Source organism: Sardina pilchardus, chromosome 16, assembly GCF_963854185.1.
Source record: "Sardina pilchardus chromosome 16, fSarPil1.1, whole genome shotgun sequence".
Taxonomy (NCBI): Eukaryota; Metazoa; Chordata; class Actinopteri; order Clupeiformes; family Clupeidae; genus Sardina; species Sardina pilchardus.
The window spans coordinates 27660917-27673909 of NC_085009.1; the positions used below are offsets into that span (position 1 = coordinate 27660917).

Genomic DNA, 12993 nt, shown 5'->3' on the forward strand with positions numbered 1-12993 from the left:
AAAGTATTAGCTGTCCTGGGGGTTTTACATTGGACTGACACAGACAGTGTCCTCTCAACTAGACACAAGATTATTTCTTTAGGGACAATTACAAATGCCACATACAGTAGTGGTAGAAATATGCTAAATGTATGTGCTCTCCTCATAATGGGTTTGACCAAGTTTGGTTTTGATAGATCAAAGCCTTATTGGCCGGCATTTCAGAATGTTTTACCACAGAGTGGGGGATGCCATAGAGTCCAATGGCACAAGAACTGTGGGGATCTCCATTACCAACAAAGATGTGCATGCACAACTAATGAAAGTCTATTTGTGTTTTTTTCCCTTAAATACTCAGTGGTCAAATGGAAGAATGCAAACCAGATGCCGTCAGTGACCACTTCACCCAGGGGGACCTCAAGCACATATTCCAGGTTTGGATACAGCTACAGTATATCATGCTGCACTGATATGATGTTACAATAATAATATGGTCTTATTCAAAACCTGGGTATTGTAATGCAAAGCTAACCGCGATATTTGTATACCAGCTGCTTGAAGAGAAGATAATTGACTTTGTGAAGAATGAGCTGAAGAGATTCAAGAAGATTGTTAGTCCAGATTACCAAGAACACTTTGAGGGTAAAGAGCAGGATGAGAGTGATGCCAGAGAAGGGGCTCTCAAGATGGCACTGCACTTCCTGAGGAACATGAAGCAGAAACATATCGCTGACAAACTGCAAGAAAGTAAGAAATGTTCCTTTATTTGCAATTACAAGTCACTAAGAAGCTACGGTACATTACCTAAACAGAACCTTGCTGCAGTGAATGATGAAATTGATGTCTTTGCTGTTGATGGCTTGATAAACATAATTATATTATTTTATTTTTTGTGAATTAGATGAACAGGATGTAGTTTGTCAAAGTGAGCTGAAGAGAAATATCAAGACTAAGTACCAGAGTGTGTTTGAAGGAATACCCAAGCAAGGCAGCTCTGCTCTGCTAGAAAAGATCTACACAGAGGTCTACATCACAGAGGGAGGAAGTGGGAAAGTAAATGAGGAGCATGAAGTCAGGCAGATTGAGTCCATCTCCAAGAGACCCACTGGACAGGAGACACCAATCAAATGCAGAGACATCTTTAGGCCCCTACCGGGCCAAGATAAACCAATCAGAAGTGTCATCACAAAGGGAGTAGCTGGCATTGGCAAAACTGTCTCAGTTCAAAAGTACATCCTGGACTGGGCTGAAGGAAAAGAAAACCAGGATGTCCACTTCATATTTCCACTGCCTTTTCGGGAGCTCAACAGCATGAAAGAAAATCAGCTCTCTTTGATGGATCTTCTCCAAACCTTTTTCTCAGAAACAAAGCAGTTAACTTTTCCCAGCCAGGGGAAGTACAAAGTGTTGTTCATCTTTGACGGTCTGGATGAGTGTCGACTCCGACTTGACTTTCAGAAAAATGAAATATTGGCTGAAGTGACAAAAAAAACTTCAATGGATGTACTCCTGACAAATCTCATCAAGGGTAATCTGCTTTCCTCTGCCCTCCTTTGGATCACTTCTCGACCAGCAGCAGCCATTCAAATTCCTCCGCAGAATGTTGACCGGGTCACAGAGGTACAAGGATTCAGTGACCCTCAGAAGGAGGAATACTTCAGAAAGAGAATATGTGATCATACTCTTGCCAACAAAGTCATCTCTCACATTAAATCATCAAAAAGCCTCCACATTATGTGCCACATACCAGTGTTTTGCTGGATTGCTGCTACTGTGCTTGAAATCGTTCTCAAGAATGAAAGCGGAAAGCAAGTTCCAAAGACTTTGACAGAGATGTACACATATTTCCTTGTTTTTCAAACCAAGCAAAAGAGCCTAAAGTTTGATGGAGTATATGACACAGATCCGCAGTGGAACCGAGCTAGTGTCCTTGCTCTTGGAAAGTTGGCCTACGACCAGCTGGAGAAAGGCAACCTGGTCTTTGATGAAGACGACCTGAGAGAGAGTGGTATCGATGTCAGAGAGGCAGCAGTACAAAGTGGCATTTGCACCCAGATCTTTCGAGAAGAGTCAGGCCTTCATCTGGAGAAGTTGTACTGTTTTGTTCATCTGAGCATCCAGGAGTATTTTGCAGCTTTATATGTGATCCTGATGTTTATAACTGAGGGGAAAGATTTCATGTCCCCACAGGAAGCCTCCAGAAAAGTCCACAGACCAGAGCACAGAGCCATGACCACCTTACAGAAGAATGCTGTGGACCAAGCCATGAAACACGAAGATGGACGCTTTGATCTTTTCCTACGTTTCCTTCTTGGCCTCTCTCTGGAATCCAATCAGAGACTCCTACGTGGCCTACTGCAGAAAGTACAATATGAAGGCCAAGTAGAAATATGCATCTACATTAAATCAAAGATCAGGGAGATTCCATCATCAGAAAGAGTTATCAACCTCTTCCACTGTCTGAATGAAGTCAATGATCACTCCTTAGTGATGGAGGTCCAGAGCTTTCTAAGTGCAGGGACACTTTCTGCAGCCAACCTCTCATCCACACAGTGGTCAGCTCTCGTGTTTGTGCTTCTGACATCAAAAGAAAAGCTGGATGTGTTTGACTTGAAGAAGTACATTTTGTCTGATGAATGTCTTCTAAGGCTGCAGCCAGTAGTGGAGGAATCCCAAAAGGCCCTGTAAGTAGAATGACAATATGTTTTGGATGAAAATGAGGAAGTATTCACATTTAAGTTGATATTATATATGATTTTGAAGCACGGCTATACTAATGTACTTCGTCAAAGTCCTTTCCAGAGAGTTCACTAACTGATGGAATGTTTTCCACTTAAGGCTCAACAGTTGTGGGCTCACTGAGAGGAGCTGTGCAGGTCTGGCATCTGTCCTCACCAAAACATCTTCAAAGCTGAAACATCTGGACCTAAGTGGCAACAGTATTGGAGATGTCGGAGTCCAAGAGTTGTGTAGTGGACTGGGTAACCCAAACTGTACACTGGAGACACTCAGGTAAGACATTTTCGTATCCCATAATGATCAGTTCTGTGGCTTCATTTGTGCAGTATGATGCGTGTGCGTGTGTGTGTGTGTGTGTGTGTGTGTAGAGGGGGGTGTGTCAGGGCCTGGACAGACGAGGAGACCAAGTTGCGTTATACCACTGTTTATTGAAAACTTGGGAAAAGAGGTAGAGGGAGTGTGTGAATGTAGAGCTGGAACTGCTGGTTGAATGAGTTTGTCACACGCTGGGCGGCTGGAGGAGTGTCTCAGGCTCAGAGCACTTGTGAGAGGGATGAGCAGACAGCAGGCAGAGGTTGGTGGTAGTTTCCACGGATAGGAAGGCTTCAGGGAACACACGCACGTCTGGCAGGCAGGCGGGCAGGTAGGCAGGCAGGCAGAAGCAGGCGAGCAGGAACACTGGTGATAGCACAGACAGAAAGGCAGGTAATGGTAATGACAGGCAGAGTGCAGGATGGTTTACCAGGCCTGAAGAGCTGACAGAAATGAGGTCCAGGTCGAAGACAGGAGTCAGATTTGTGATAGCCGACAAACAGTAGAGCTTTGGGTTGCAGACGATCCGACACTGAGCCATTGGAGATCTGGGGTTTAAATACAGGAGCAGAGTAGCAAGTAACAAGGGGCAGGTGGCAGAGTCAATGAGTGAAGAGTGACAGCAGGTGTGGTGACTGATTGAATGAGTGAGTGTGGGCGTGGCTAGTGTTGCTTTCGTCAACGAAAATTATGACTAAATATCGTCGTCAACGAACTTTTTTCACGTGACTATAACGAGACGAGACGCAACGTAAATGCTGGCCATGTGACGATGACTAATTAAATTTATAAGGCAATATCGTTGACGAATAAAAACGAGACTAAATGTGGTTTACAAAATAAAAACCATGCTAACATCTCTCTTCATTTTCGAAGACCAGAAGGACATGAATGTTATAACATTATTTTGTGTCGTTTAGTCGTGTTATTATTTTGCAGTAGGCCTATTTCTGTTTCCTGCGTCTCACTTCAGGGGCGCATCAGGTTGCATGGTCTGATTATCATACCAGAGGACCAGCGTTTCTCGCGTGGGCCTGTTGGTATCCGGTGCTTCTGTCACTCATCTGATCATATTTGATCATGTAGCAAAGGAGCGGTAGATGTATAGCCTATCGTTATCGCTAATATAAGCTAAGAAATATAGGCTACGTTCAGTCCGTTAGATTGGCAACTCTCTCAGTTCAACTTTGCACTAGGCTACTTATCTCACCTCCGCATATAGCCTAGATCTAATTCAGATGAAAATGTTAACAGGCAACTGCAGATTTGATTAGTGTGTAGCCTAAGCTTCTGTCCAGCTGATGCTGGCGCTGTCATATAGCCTAGGCTACAATAATAACATTATTCCACCGATCAGCAACGAAGTTCTAATCGTAGACACATTTTTAATGGAAACTTAGTAGGCTATCTAATGTTGTGTGGGAATTGCAAGAAAACTATTGAAAACAATTCCTTACCAACCACACAAGTGCGCGTGTGTCGTTTATTTAAACGGTAGAAAAACTGAATCAAAGACGGTGCTGTTCATCAACAAAATCAGCATGGAGTTAAAACGTAATTTAAAGTCCCACGCATTTAAAGGGGCAGCGACCACTCAAGGCATAGACCTGTAGCCTACCAAAACTGAGTGATGAACGTGAAATGCGTTTTATAGGCTACAAAACACTGCATTAAGATGACAATTGTGTGTAACCACGCTTAGGCTACCTAGTTAATGGTGAAATAGCATCCACATTTACAGCATTCAATAACCTAAGGACAACTTGATCTTAAGTTAAATTGTTCTCAGAAAAGGAACAGCAGGTCTACAGAATATTCCAAATAGTCCTTTCATGGTGACAGGGGGAGACCAAACTCTGTGTAAAATACCTGATTCCACTGTCAATGTTCAGTGTATATGTAACCTGTAATATTTGTAATTTTTTAATCCATGAAAATTAACCAAAATGTATCATTTCCTATTAAAGGGGTAGTTCAGAATTTTGGACATAGGACCTCATTTCCAGGTTAGCCAGTGTGATATTTATCAGTGGAGACCGTTATCTGCACATTTCATCCAGTCCTATAGTTTCAGAGTTCGCTGGTGCTGCCTGCCACTAAAAACAGTCTTACCCAGTCTATGGAGGAACAACCCCTTAAAATAGAATTGCATTAATAAAAAGATGCTAAAATCCAATTTTCATTGACAAAAACAAGACTAAAAGTCATTCGTTTTCGTCAACTAAAACTAGACGAAAATAAGACTAAAATGCTCATACTTTTAGTCGACTAAAACTTGACTAGACTAAAAGAGTATGAACGTGACTAAAACTGATAAAAACTAAAATGACAGCTTGACACAAAGACTAGACTAAAACTAAAACCAAAACAGGCCGCCAAAAACAACACTAGGCGTGGCTAGTAATTGGTGAGTGCAGTGGAATATTACCCGACCAGTGTGACAGAGTAGGCTCATGACAGAACCCCCCCACTAAGGGACGGCCCCAGAAGTCCCCTAGAGGCCCCACCAAACAGGACTGGAGGAGGGGGAACCAGGCGGAGGATCAGAATTCCTCGGACCGGTCAGTCTCCATGGCCTCGTCCTCAGAGAATGCCTGTACTTCCTCATCATCCTCAGCTGGAGGGTCATCAGGATACCCCGGTTCTGAGGCCAGGTCAAGATCAGGTTCAGATTCAGGCAGAGGGCAGGACACACAACGAGAACCCCTTGGCCGACCCCGCCGGAGAGAGGGCTGGTCAGGATGTAGACGGTGGAAGTCGGAGATGAGCGTCGGGTCCACAATCCTCCCAGCAGGAACCCACGTCCTCTCCTCAGGCCCATAACCCTCCCAATCTACCAGATACTGGATGCCCCTGCCCCGTCTTCGTGACTTGAGCAGCCGCCGGACAGTGTAGACTGGGCCCCCCTCAATGAGGCGCGGAGGAGGCGGTTGTGGCGCGGGCGGGACCAGGGGGCTTTCGTGAACAGGTTTTAGCCTAGAGACATGAAAGGTTGGGTGTACCTTCATAGACCTGGGCAACTGGAGCCGAACTGCAGTCGGGCTGAAGATCTTCTGAATGGGAAAGGGCCCAATGTAACGAGGTGCCAGTTTGCGTGATTCCACCCGTAATGGCAGGTCCCGGGCAGATAACCAGACCTTCTGGCCCACACAGTAGGCCGGGGCTGGAGTCCTCCGCCGGTTAGCCCCAGTAGTGTAGCTGGCGACAGACTTAAGGAGAGTGGCACGGGCCTGGGACCAGATGCGGCGGCAACGGCGAGCATAGGCGAGGGCAGATGGGCAGGTGATGTCCCTCTCCTGACTAGCGAACAGAGGTGGTTGGTATCCATAAACACAGTGAAAGGGAGAGAGGCCTGTGGCAGAGCTGGTGAGCGAATTGTGGGCATATTCCACCCACAGCAGGTGTTGAGCCCAAGCCCGGGGGTTACGTGAAGCTGTACATCTGAGGGCCTTCTCCAACTCTTGGTTCATGCGCTCCGTCTGGCCATTAGACTGGGGGTGGAAGCCCGAAGAGAGGCTGTCTGTGGCCCCTAAAAGGGAACAGAACTCTTTCCAAAAGACCGAGGCGAACTGCGGGCCCCGGTCCGAGACAACATCCCTGGGCAGACCATGGACTCGGAATACGTGTTCCAGCACTAATTGGGCAGTCTCCTTCGCAGATGGTAGTTTGGGAAGTGGCACAAAGTGGGTCATCTTGCTGAAACTATCCACTATTGTGAGGATAACTGTGTGTCCGTCAGATGGGGGTAGTCCAGTTACAAAGTCCAGGGAGACGTGAGACCAGGGCCGCAAGGGCACAGGCAGAGGTTGGAGAAACCCAGATGGCGGCTGGTTGGAGGACTTATGCTGGTTGCATGTAAGGCAGGCTCTCACGAATTCCTGGACCTCCCTCCGTAAAGAGGGCCACCAAAAGCGCTGGGAGAGGAGGTGGAGGGTGCGTGTGGTTCCGGGGTGACAGGCAAGGCGAGAGTCATGACCCCACTGGATGACCTGAGACCTTAAGTTCTCTGGAACAAAGAGACGATTAGTGGGGCAAGCACTGGGGGCAGGTTGGTCTCGTATGGCTTCTTGCACCTGTCTCTCAATGTCCCAGGTCAATGCTGCGACGACACAGGGGCTTGGAAGGATGGGCGTCAGATCCTCCTTACATGTTTTGTCCCCCTGGAACATTCGGGAGAGTGCGTCGGGCTTTGTGTTGCATGATCCAGGTCGATAGGAGAGTGTGAAGTTGAACCGAGTGAAGAACAGAGCCCAGCGGCATTGTCTGGAAGTCAGTCTCTTAGTGGATTGGATGTATTCCAGATTCTTGTGATCTGTCCAGACCAGAAACGGGACCATGGAACCCTCCAGCCAGTGACGCCACTCTTCCAAGGCGAGCTTAACAGCTAGTAACTCACGGTTGCCAATGTTGTAGTTACGCTCCGCCGGAGATAGCCGGCGAGAGAAGAATGCACAGGGGTGCAGCTTGCCATCCTCCACTGCCCGTTGAGATAGCACTGCCCCGACCCCCACATCTGAGGCATCCACCTCCACCACAAACTGGCGATCCGCATCAGGCATCTGGAGGATGGGAGCAGAGGTGAACCGAGCCTTAAGGGTGTCAAAAGCTTTGTTGGCTGCCGGGGTCCAGGCAAATGGTTGTTTGGTGCTGGTCAAAGCAGTGAGAGGGGATGCAATTACACTGTAATTACATATAAACTTTCTGTAAAAGTTGGCAAACCCCAGAAACTGTTGTAGCTTCTTCCTGTTCTCCGGTATGGGCCACGTAACCACCGCCGACACTTTGGCTGGATCCATCTGGATGCTTCCCTCTGCCACAATATACCCCAGGAAAGCCACGGAGCTGGCATGAAACTCACACTTCTCTGCCTTGACGTATAGGGAGTTCTCGAGGAGTCGACGAAGGACCTGCTGGACATGACGGACGTGCTCGGACAGGGTCTTAGAAAAAATTTAAATATCGTCCAGGTAAACAAAGACAAATTTGTTCAGCATATCCCGTAAAACATCGTTCACAAGAGCCTGGAAAACTGCTGGTGCGTTGGTGAGGCCAAACGGCATGACCAGGTACTCATAGTGACCAGTTGAGGTGTTGAAGGCCGTCTTCCATTCGTCGCCCTCCCGTATCCGCACCAGATGGTAAGCATTTCTCAGATCCAGTTTGGTGAAGACTGTGGCTCCCTGGAGTAATTCAAAGGCAGAGGAGAGCAATGGCAGAGGGTAACGATCTTTGACTGTGATTTCATTCAAGCCCCGGTAGTCAATGCATGGCCGAAGAGACCCGTCTTTCTTACCCACGAAGAAAAAACCTGCTCCGGCAGGTGAAGAGGACGGACGAATAATTCCAGCCGCCAGGGAGTTGTTGATGTAATCCTCCATGGCTTTTCTTTCAGGAGCGGACAGGGAGTAAAGACGGCCCTTCGGTGGTGTGGTTCCTGAAAGGAGGTTGATGGCACAGTCATATGGTCGGTGAGGAGGGAGTGAAGTAGCCTTGACTTTATTGAACACCTCCCGGAGCCCATGATAGCACACTGGAACGCTTGAGATGTCGGGACAGAACTGGCAGTCTTGGGATGGAGTGGCAGGGCAGCAGCTTTCAAGCAGGACTGGTGACAGGCGTCTCCCCACTCCCTTATGGTTCCAGTCTCCCAGTCAACATGAGGGTTGTGCTGACTGGGTGGTTTCATGGTGATTACCTGACAGCATCATCGAGATGGGGGTAGTGAGATGAGTAACGGTGCCCAGAACATGTCCATCTAATGCCCGGGCAGGAACTGGGGAAGGCAGGTGATGGTTTCTCAACCCCAGCTGACGAGCCAGTTCGGTGTCCATAATGTTGGCCTCAGCGCCAGAGTCTAGCAAGGCCGCCATGGTGTGGGTTGAATCTTGAAGACGGAGGCGGACCTGAAGCAGGGGTTTACGGTTTAGGGGAGACTGGAGATTCATTGAGCTCAACCGGACCCCCCCTACTCCCGGTGAGCTCTGGCTTTTACTGGACAGGTTGCAACTCGATGCCCCTCTCCCCCGCAGTACAGACACAGACGGGAGGCTGCCGTTCTTCAGGGGAGAGGACGGCACGGCCAATCTCCATGGATTCGGGCTGGTCACACAGGTCATGTGGATGGCTGGGTGGAGGCAAGGAGGTAGAGACGTTGCTCCGGGTGCGGGTGAACGGCTGGCTCTGGCGTCCCTTCTCCCGCCTGCGGGCTTGGACACGCCGGTCAATGCGGACTGCGAGGGCTACTGCCTCATCTAATGTCTGGGGCAGGTCGTGGGAAACCAGCTCATCTTTGATATAGTCGGCCAATCCATGGAAGAAGGCGTCTACCACTGCTGCTGCATTCCACTCACTTCGCCGTGGCAGGGTGCGGAAGTCAATGGAGAAGTCTGCCACTGTTCGGTTTCCCTGGCGGATACTCATCAGGGACCGGGAAACCTCTGCTGTTGAGAACCCATTATCAAAAACCTTTAACATCTCATCAGCGAACCGCTGTTTATTGAAAACTTGGGAAAAGGGGAAGAGGGAGTGTGTGAATGTAGAGCTGGAACTGTTGGTTGAATGAGTTTGTCACACGCTGGGCGGCTGGAGGAGTGTCTCAGGCTCAGAGCACTTGTGAGAGGGATGAGCAGACAGCAGGCAGAGGTTGGTGGTAGTTTCCACGGATAGGAAGGCTTCAGGGAACACACGCACGTCTGGCAGGCAGGCGGGCAGGTAGGCAGGCAGGCAGAAGCAGGCGAGCTGGAACACTGGTGATAGTAGTGATGTTATCCGTGAACCCCCTGCTTCGATGCGTGTATCGAAAACATGAACCAATTTGAGATGAAGCTTGTATCGGAGCTTGATTCGTTTGGTGATAATCACGTGACCAGTGACGTCCGAAGCTTCGTTTCACACACACCCATGTGACTGCTTCGAAGTTTGATTCAAAGCTGTAGCGCGACACTGGGCGGGGGTTTAGGTTCACTGTGTAAAAGCACTTCGGCAATCAATTGACTCAAACTGACTTGCCGACGCATCAAGTCTGCTGATGGCACACAAGTGAAGTGTCTGGACTCGTGGCCTTCTTGTGAGCACGCGCGACCCCCGATGAGTCTCTACTGTTTTGCGAGTTCGAGTCCGGGCGTGTGCAAGGCGCGACTGAATCGCGCAGGTTCAACACAAAACAAGTTAGAAGATCCCTAAATAACCTTAATTATCCATGTTATTATTTATTTATCCATTAACTCATGTTCAAGATGTATTCATCTTTGACTCACAGACATTCATAGCTAATAACTACGAAACAGTCTGTGACACAAGGCTATCCTAAACTTTCACCACTAGATGTCCTCATAGAGTTCTGAAGCTTCGAGTACTGAACCTTTTTTCGATACAATTGGATTGAATGCCTCACTGGTTCAGAAAGCTTCAGTTCGCCATCACTAGGTGATAGCACAGACAGAAAGGCAGGTAATGGTAATGACAGGCAGAGTGCAGGATGGTTTACCAGGCCTGAAGAGCTGACAGAAATGAGGTCCAGGTCGAAGACAGGAGTCAGATTTGTGATAGCCGACAAACAGTAGAGCTTTGGGTTGCAGACGATCCGACACTGAGCCATTGGAGATCTGGGGTTTAAATACAGGAGCAGAGTAGCAAGTAACAAGGGGCAGGTGGCAGAGTCAATGAGTGAAGAGTGACAGCAGGTGTGGTGACTGATTGAATGAGTGAGTGTGGGCGTGGCTAGTAATTGGTGAGTGCAGTGGAATATTACCCGACCAGTGTGACAGAGTAGGCTCATGACAGGGGTGTAGGGGAAGGGGGGGGGGGGGTAGTGATGTTGCAAACGTGGGAAGAACACCAGAGCATAAGTAAGTGGGCATACAGTGTGGCTGATGAAGTTTTCTCCCTAACACACACACACACACACACACACACACACACACACACACACACACACACAAAGAGTATTGTAAATTAGACAGTAATGTTCATTGTCCAAAAGTATTTCTTCTACTTCTCTCTACAGCCTGTCAGACTGCAGTATTGGAGAGGAAGGCTTCAGAGCTCTTGCATCAGCACTGAGATCAAACCCCTCACACATGAGAGAGCTGCAGCTGAGTGGGAATAAAGCAGAAGACTCAGGAGTGAAGCATCTTTCTTCTCTTCTGGAGGGTCCCAATGGTAAACTGGAGAAACTACAGTGAGTATCACAAGACCAAATACTGAGTTGCTATCAGTGAATTTGACAGTGTGTTTTTATCTTTTTATCTCACACAAACACACACACACACACTGAGTCAGTCAGTCACTCTCTCACTCACTCACACTTGTATTCCCCTTAAGGCTCAACAGTTGTGGGCTCACTGAGAGGAGCTGTGCAGGTCTGGCATCTGTCCTCACCAAATCATCTTCAAAGCTGAAAAATCTAGACCTCAGTGCCAACAGTTTTGGGGATATTGGTGTCCAAGAATTGTGTAGTGGACTGGGTAACCTAAACTGCACACTGGAGACACTCAGGTAAGACATTTCAGTATTCCTCAATAAGCTACATGATACAGCAGTGATTTTGTCCAGTGTTTGTGTGTGTGTGTGTGTGTGTTGGGGGGGGGGGGTCTTTACATAACAGTGATGTTGTTCAGTGTGTGTGTGTGTGTGGGGGGGGGGTCTTCACACAGCAGTGTTGTTGTCCAGGGGGGAGGTGGGTCTTATCACAACAACTTAGTGTTATACTTGGAAAACTACAGTACATATTGCGTGCTTTCTGGTGCATTGACTAAATTATAATTTCCTTTCAGGCTCTCTGACTGCAGTATCACTGAGAGGAGCTGTGCAGGTCTGGCATCTGTCCTCACCAAAGCATCTTCAAAGCTGAAAAATCTAGACCTCTGTGCCAACAGTTTTGGGGATATTGGTGTCCAAGAATTGTGTAGTGGACTGGGTAACCCAACATGTACATTGGAGACACTCAGGTAAGACATTTCAGTATTCCTCAATAAGACATTTCAGTATTCCTCAATAAGATACATGATACAGCAGTGATGATGTCCAGTGTGGGGGTGTGTGTGTGTGGGGAGGGGGGTCTTCACATAACAGTGATGTTGTTCAGTGTGTGTGTGTGTGTGTGGGGGGGGGGGGGGTCTTCACACAGCAGTGATGTTGTCCAGGGGGGGAGGTGGGTCTTATCACAACAACTTAAGGCTGGCTTACATTGCACGATTTTGGCCTGTTTTAACAGTCGGCGACTAAAGCCTACCTTACATTGCCAGACTTTGCAAAGATTTGGAAAAGATTTTTGAAAGACTACAGTCTCAGACCCTCTCACATCTAAAGACAATTCATTGAGTTTTTAGTCACAGGCCAGTCTCATATTAGGATTTTGCAAAGACTGTGGGTCACTATTTACAAGACTGCTGCTAGATTCCTTCAAATTCTTTCCATCGTGCAATAGGCTACACCTCATCATTCACAGGAAATCACATGATAGCCTACTCATATCAAAGTAATTTTTTTCGCGTTTCTGCAGCATTGTTTGATGTGTGACATCACTAACAGATATAGAGTTGTTCTGTCACGTAGAACAGCCGGCTAATAAATTATAAGAAATGAAATAACAAATAATCATAAAGGCTACAGCTGTCGCCTATTTTGCCCCTTCCTGTTTCATGTTCGCGCAAGGTTACTATTGGTTTTTAATGTTCACGTCACTATTTGCATGAGCCACGACTGAAAAGACTTCCGATAATATCAAACATGTTTGATATTGTCGTAACGGCAAAACTAGAAAAAGACTGCCTCCGACGGACTTAAAACAGCTAAGATTGGCACCTTACACTAAACGATTTAGATGACGGGAGCGCGCTGCGATTTCAGTACAACTCCCAAGATTTCCGCCCGATTGTGGAAATTTAGTCGCCGACTGTTAAAACAGACCAAAATCGTGCAATGTAAGCCAGCCTTATATATATAGTGTTATACTTGGAGATC

The 12993-nt window shown here is 47.5% G+C and overlaps 1 protein-coding gene across 1 annotated transcript in view; it reads left to right on the plus strand.

Moving 5' to 3' along the window:
• Window positions 1–344: 344 nt before the first annotated feature.
• LOC134059630 (NACHT, LRR and PYD domains-containing protein 3-like) overlaps window positions 345–12993 on the plus strand; it is a 62661-nt gene continuing 50012 nt past the window's right edge. The window contains exons 1-7 of the mRNA XM_062516072.1: window positions 345–413; window positions 507–726; window positions 881–2663; window positions 2818–2991; window positions 11036–11209; window positions 11353–11526; window positions 11805–11978. Coding sequence (XP_062372056.1) covers window positions 345–413; window positions 507–726; window positions 881–2663; window positions 2818–2991; window positions 11036–11209; window positions 11353–11526; window positions 11805–11978 — 2768 coding nt within the window. The remainder of the gene's footprint in view (window positions 414–506; window positions 727–880; window positions 2664–2817; window positions 2992–11035; window positions 11210–11352; window positions 11527–11804; window positions 11979–12993) is intronic.